Raw genomic sequence first — 6,096 nt, forward strand, 5'->3', positions numbered from 1 at the left:
AGACACAGATCTTCCCAACAGCATGTTAATTCTGTTGTTTGACCGAATATTTCTTTTCCTTGATGATTTTATTCCATGGTTTTGTTTGACACTGAGCTCTGCTCCTTCCCCTCTGGTGAAATCCTTAAACATTGCTGATCAGGGCACACACACAGGCACTTCACAGAATCTCAGAATGGGTCAGGTTGGAAAACACCCATTGGGTCACCTGGTCCAACCTCTCTGCTCCAGAAGGGTCATCCCAGAGCACATGGCATGGAATTGGACCAGACCCGGTATCAGTCACAGACACAGCATTTTTGTGCATCAGTGTTTATCAAGAGAGAAACATGCCAGTTTCCTTTCTCTGCTTCAACCATTTTGAAGGTTGATGGGGTGGGGAACACAATGGACTTGAACAGAATATTTTGTTAGGCAGATATCAGAGATCTGTGATTTGCACTGTCCTTTGAAAAGTGTGGCACTGTTTTTAATCACTTAAAGCACAATAAAGGCAAGTTGAGAACAGGAACTCATGAAAGATCACCTTAATCACTTACCTGGTGGAACTGTAGCAGGGATGGAAATGATACTGCATATTTATGTCCTAATAGCAAGTCTGATCCTCAGGATGAGCCAAAATACCTCTCTGTGACTGAGTGAACATGAAAGTCTTCCCAGATTAAAGTTGCCCTCATTTCAAGGGAGAAAAAAGATAAATGGAGTAGTGCTGCTATTGATGGAAATAATTTCTGCTCTGATGGGAAAGCTGGAAATGCAAATTGAGAAGCTGTCAAGCCACGTGCAGCACCACTCAGTAACCTCACTGCCATTGTATCGCAAAAGGGAATAGAACATCTGCAGTTCGCTGCAGGATTACCATTACCTAAACAAGCCACACTTTTGTTAATGATGCCATCTGCAAATGAACTCATGTCACTCCCTGTTCAAACTTTCAGATACAGCTCAAACATACCTACAAATAGCAAAAAATTGTAATCTGGTGTAAAGAAATCCAACCATTAACACAAACCCAAATATAACCACCCATAAACTCTGACTTTGTGCACATCATCTGCTTCACAAAGCTCTGCTCTGTGAGTGCTGATAGCAGTCATCCTTATTAACAGATCAAAAGAATTACAAAATAAAAATGAACCTTATTTTTATTCAATACTAGTGGCAGAGTCCTCAACTGAATCTCACTGCTCTTACATAAATACAACTCTACATGTAGGCAAGACAAGACAGGCTTGCAGTCTTTTAGGGCATAAGATGTGTTGATAATTCTACCTCCATAAAAGATTAGGTGGGACTTGGGAAAGAAGTTCTCCTTGAGTGGTCAGTCTCAAACATTCAGTATGCTTTTGTCCCAAGAGTTGGATTTTCACAAGGGCCAGAAAGGTAAAACTTCCTCACTGGGTCAATTTCCACATTTCCACTGACACTTCACGGAACCTTCTGTGATCAGACTCCTCCACAGGTGAAGAATTCAAGCCAAATATCAAATCCTGATCATGCAAGTTGAACACAGCTCCAAAAGATTCCCTCACACACCAGATTTTCTGCCCACTTGGATCTTAAATCATTTGAACAACTGAATATCTTGCAGTATGATTTTTGCTACATTTTTCCTTTCTCTACTAACTGTGCTAACAGGACTGCTCATTCTTGAGATGCAAGAGGTTTTCTCCTGTGTTTTGGGTTTGGCTTGGTTTTTTTAAAATCTGTAAAGCACATGTCCATGTTGTAAGCAAATTATTGGAATGTGAAATAATTTTCCTTTGTTAATATTGAATGGTTGTAGCTCATATTCTATACAGCAGTGCTAAGATGTTGTGTGGACTAAGAAATTTATAACTTTAGAAGAATTAAAAATATTGAAATGTTTTGAAAATCTGAATTGCATCAGTGTCACTTCTGTAATCTTGTTGGAAAACATACCATTAAAAGCAATAACAATTTCTGCTTTTTAGGTCATGGGAGACAGAGCTGGGGAAAAAAGACCTGAAATGAAAAGTATTTTTAAAATAACAATAAAAAAGGAAGAATAAAATTCAAGTGTTTATGATTTAGTATAGGAAAATGTGATATAACTCACCAATTATATATCAAGACTTAGGTTACATAGGTATGTATGGCTGTGATATACCAAAATGAAAACAAACAAAACCCCAAAACTTTGTCCAAATACAGCCAGACCTCTTCCAGACAGAATTACTCAGTCTATCTGAAACAATGTACTTCAAAATTCTTCAGTGATGCATAGAAAAATATTTTTCTGTCCCTTTTTCAGACATATTTTACACTAAGTTCACCACTGTTAGCACATGTAATCAAGAGGCTCTAAAATGCTTTTAACAGCAAATGGGTTGTTTCAAAAAATGGTAAGTTTTTGAGACTGCTTTCTTCCCTTCTAGATAACAGAAAGCATTGTTCTTGTAAATCAACACTGAATTTCAACCAGGAATTACAAAAACAAAATTTCTTATCCAGATTAATCATACTGATACATTTGATGCATCAGTTTCTATCACAGTACAAATGTTACCAAACATTTCATGGCTCATTCTTGCCAAGTTTACTGAACACACACAGAACCAACCCTGACACTTGTGACCAGCTCTGGTCAGTGACACAAAATGGCAACAAGGTCTCCACCCTACAAACCCAACATCCCTGAGGCTCCTGGTGCACCCTCAGGATGAAACCAGAGGAAACAAAGATGCCACCCAAGTCAAGCAATTCTCAGCTCTATTCTATTAACAAATTTAAGCTCCCCATTGCCACAGCTAAGGGAGAAACTGTCACCACAGGTTTGCACTCTGATTTTGCCCAGCACCAAGAGAACCCAGCAGACTCAGAAGATGCTGACAACCAATTTACTACATTGTATCCACTTAGTCAAAAGCTTTTTTCCATTTTTTTACCCAGGACACCCATAAATAAGTTAAATCACATAGAAAAGTTTGCGTTTATTTCATGGTGGTACTTTCTTGGTAAGAGACTACTAACTGGAGGAATAACTTGTCAGAGTCAATGCACACCAGCACTTCTTAATTAGCTACAAAAGGGAAACCAATACTTAAGAAATTGAAATATTAGAAGAAAACATTAGACAATTTTTTATTTATTAATAATTTTATAGCTCAAATTTTAAAATATTAAACCAGAAACAATTCAAGATTCATGAAGAAAAATCTGGAACTATGTACATGCATAATTAAGAATATCTTGATTCTCATCAATATTTACTCAAGCTTTTTGTACAAATTTTTTCACACTGTCATATTTACAAGCATGTCTGTTTAAAACATATGAACATACATCTCTTATAGCATTTACAAATCTTTTGAATATATTTTTTTTCTTAAAAACAAAAGAATATTTCCTTGATTTGACAGTTTTGGTTTCACCTTATGATACTAGACAGGTATTTATTCAGTGGGATGGAAACAGGTATCAGTATTCAAATAGCTAAATAACAGTCATCCTACTGATACACAGAATTATCACATATGGCTTTAAATACCTCCCAAACTCAAAGGATCATCTCACAGGTATAAACTACAGTCCATCTGTGGTGTGTTTCTAATTAAATCTTGAGTCTTTGTTTGGGCTAGATCCACAACTCGGCAGACACTTTCTAAGCATGTACTCAGAGCTAAGAGGCCCTTATAAATGATAGAAAAAACAACTTTGCTTCCAGACAAGTCAAGAACATATGAAGCATGTATAAAATGGGATGTATGGGCTTTTCCAGACACTCTAGCTATCTTTACAGACGGTTTTTATCATGGGATACCACAGTTTTGAACAGACAATATTTGTGCGAATTTACAGGAATCGAGTGAGAGATCTTCTAAGAAGGGGAAGAATACTTTTCCCTTAAAAGCATTTCTAGGAAAAAAAAAGTCTGAGAAGGTTTTGCACATAATACATCTAAGTTACTGATACAATCCAACCAGTTATATCACTTCACAAATCAACTAAAAATCCATCAGCTTGGTCACTTTTGGATGGGACAAAAAAAACACCAAACCTCTGGCTTTGGCAAATCAAGAAATCATCTCCTTTGAGCACTGCTCTCTAGAGCTCCTGCACTGATTCTTCCACAGCTTGCTCCTCCACAGGCTGCACAGCTTCCTGAACATAGACAATGAACTCTGAAGCCTCTCCACCCTGGGTATAGACAGTGACTGTCTCGATGCCCTCCACCTCATCCGAGGACACCACCAGGTGATGCTGCTCCGACAGCTCCACCGCCGCCTGCTGCAGCGTCTCCTGGATCATCAGCGTGTGCTTGGCTGGCTGCTCCTCTTCCTTCACCTGAGGGAGGAGACAGGGGAGAGCTTACAGAAATTCCACCTTGCCAAGAAGTACCTGGTGTTGTGATGATTAATGGAAATACAGCACACAAATTAGCAATCGCATAGTTTTGAAAGAAAATGTCAGTTTTGCACAAAATGCAAGCACTTTTGATTAATGAGTGTGTAGTTAGGCAGAATAGTGAAAGGACCAACACAGCAACTCAGTTCTGGGCACAGAGAGATGCAAAGTTTCAGGAACACTGGTCTTTAGAGACAGCTTTAATGTCTCAGCAGTCACTCATTCAAAACTGTTTTTATTTAAATAAATCTGAGCTCAATCAATTCCTCTAGTAGCACTGAGTTGAGAACCCATCCAAAACCATGTGAGAAAACACCTACTGTACCCACCCTTCTCTTTCTCCCTAGTCAATGGCTGCTCTTAGAAGTGCAAATTTCACTGTAAACCTTAAGGGATTTTATTAGAAAAATGTGAAATATAAATATCACTGAAATAGGTTCCTAAGGCTTACTCTTTGTGAGGCAGCAATGTTTACATTATTGAAAGGAGAGTGACAGAAACAAGTGAAAATAAAGGATTTTTTACTGAACATTTTGCTTCTTGTCAAAATTTTAAAAAGCAACACAATCTGGTGTTGAATTCCAAATTCATACAAGTGCCTGTCAATTACTGAAGTACAGTACATACTAGAATGCAAAATCCAATCTCAATCCTCTAGCAGACCCATATAAAATTCCTATGCAACATACTCCAGACAAGTATAAATAAACCAGGAAAATGTAAGTGATGTGGAAGAAATTCTCTAAAGTGTTAGTGATAAAATAATCTACTTTTAAGGAGAGAATGGAACAGCAATTTTTCCGTGTGCAGGACATATGCAAAAGCATTTGTTAGGGGAATGTGTCCCTACCCATGGCAGGAAGGTTGGAATGAGATGATCTTTACAGTCCTTTCCAATCCAAACCATTCTAGGAATCCATGGTTCTGTTTGCTGGAGCACAGTGTGCTCCTGCAACACTGAACTCTGAAGTGATCTTAGAAAGGTCAGACATGGTAGATGCTATGAAGTGTGGAATCCAAGTTACAGAAGTTAGAAAGGACTATTTTTTTTTAGTTAGGAGCTGGATCAAAAGTAAACAGCAGTGGCACAATCAAATTCAAGTAAATATAATGAGGATCATTAATGCTGTTTAAGAGGGGTGTGGGAGAGAAGGGAAGAACTACAATGGATCCAAGGATCTGTTGGTCCCTTAGAGACCAGCAAGGAGAAAAATAGACTCTATATGTTTGTTTTCCTGATGCTCTTTCCTCATTTATTTTTTTTCCCTAAGCAACCATTATCTTTGTTATACAGTGACTTTGCTTCTGACTTTTCTATTTCATGTTTAAAATACCTGTCAGAAGATTTCAGAGATTCACAAGCCCCTTAGGACTTCACAGCACTCTGAACTTTCACTCAACTAATAAGGCTATAGAAAGCCTTTTCTTGAACAATAACAAGCATGTCCAGGTGTTAAATTATTCAGAGGGCCCCAAGTCAGCATGGCTGTAATATACGAATGAAATATATGTGGATTTTATCTGGTGAAAGGTTTAACATCTAAAGGGAATCTGGCCATTGTCACTGACCTTAAAGCAGCAGCACAGTTGTACCCACCAATGCCCACTCTGCCTTCACTGCACAGGATTCATTTTATAGGGAGAAAAAATACAGGAGTGGAATGAAGTCCTTTTCACATTCTGTTTCTTTTATCAAACATATCTGAGTGTTTTATTTGAAATATTCTT

At 37.9% G+C, this 6,096-nt stretch overlaps 1 protein-coding gene across 1 annotated transcript in view; it reads right to left on the reverse strand.

Moving 5' to 3' along the window:
- Nucleotides 1–3,080: 3,080 nt before the first annotated feature.
- Nucleotides 3,081–6,096, reverse strand: part of ZFAT (zinc finger and AT-hook domain containing) — a 66,984-nt gene continuing 63,968 nt past the window's right edge. The window contains exon 15 of the mRNA XM_005425715.3: nt 3,081–4,308. Coding sequence (XP_005425772.1) covers nt 4,069–4,308 — 240 coding nt within the window. The 3' untranslated portion in view covers nt 3,081–4,068. The remainder of the gene's footprint in view (nt 4,309–6,096) is intronic.

The sequence above is a fragment of the Geospiza fortis genome, unplaced genomic scaffold (assembly GCF_000277835.1).
Source record: "Geospiza fortis unplaced genomic scaffold, GeoFor_1.0 scaffold94, whole genome shotgun sequence".
NCBI classification, from domain to species: domain Eukaryota; kingdom Metazoa; phylum Chordata; class Aves; order Passeriformes; family Thraupidae; genus Geospiza; species Geospiza fortis.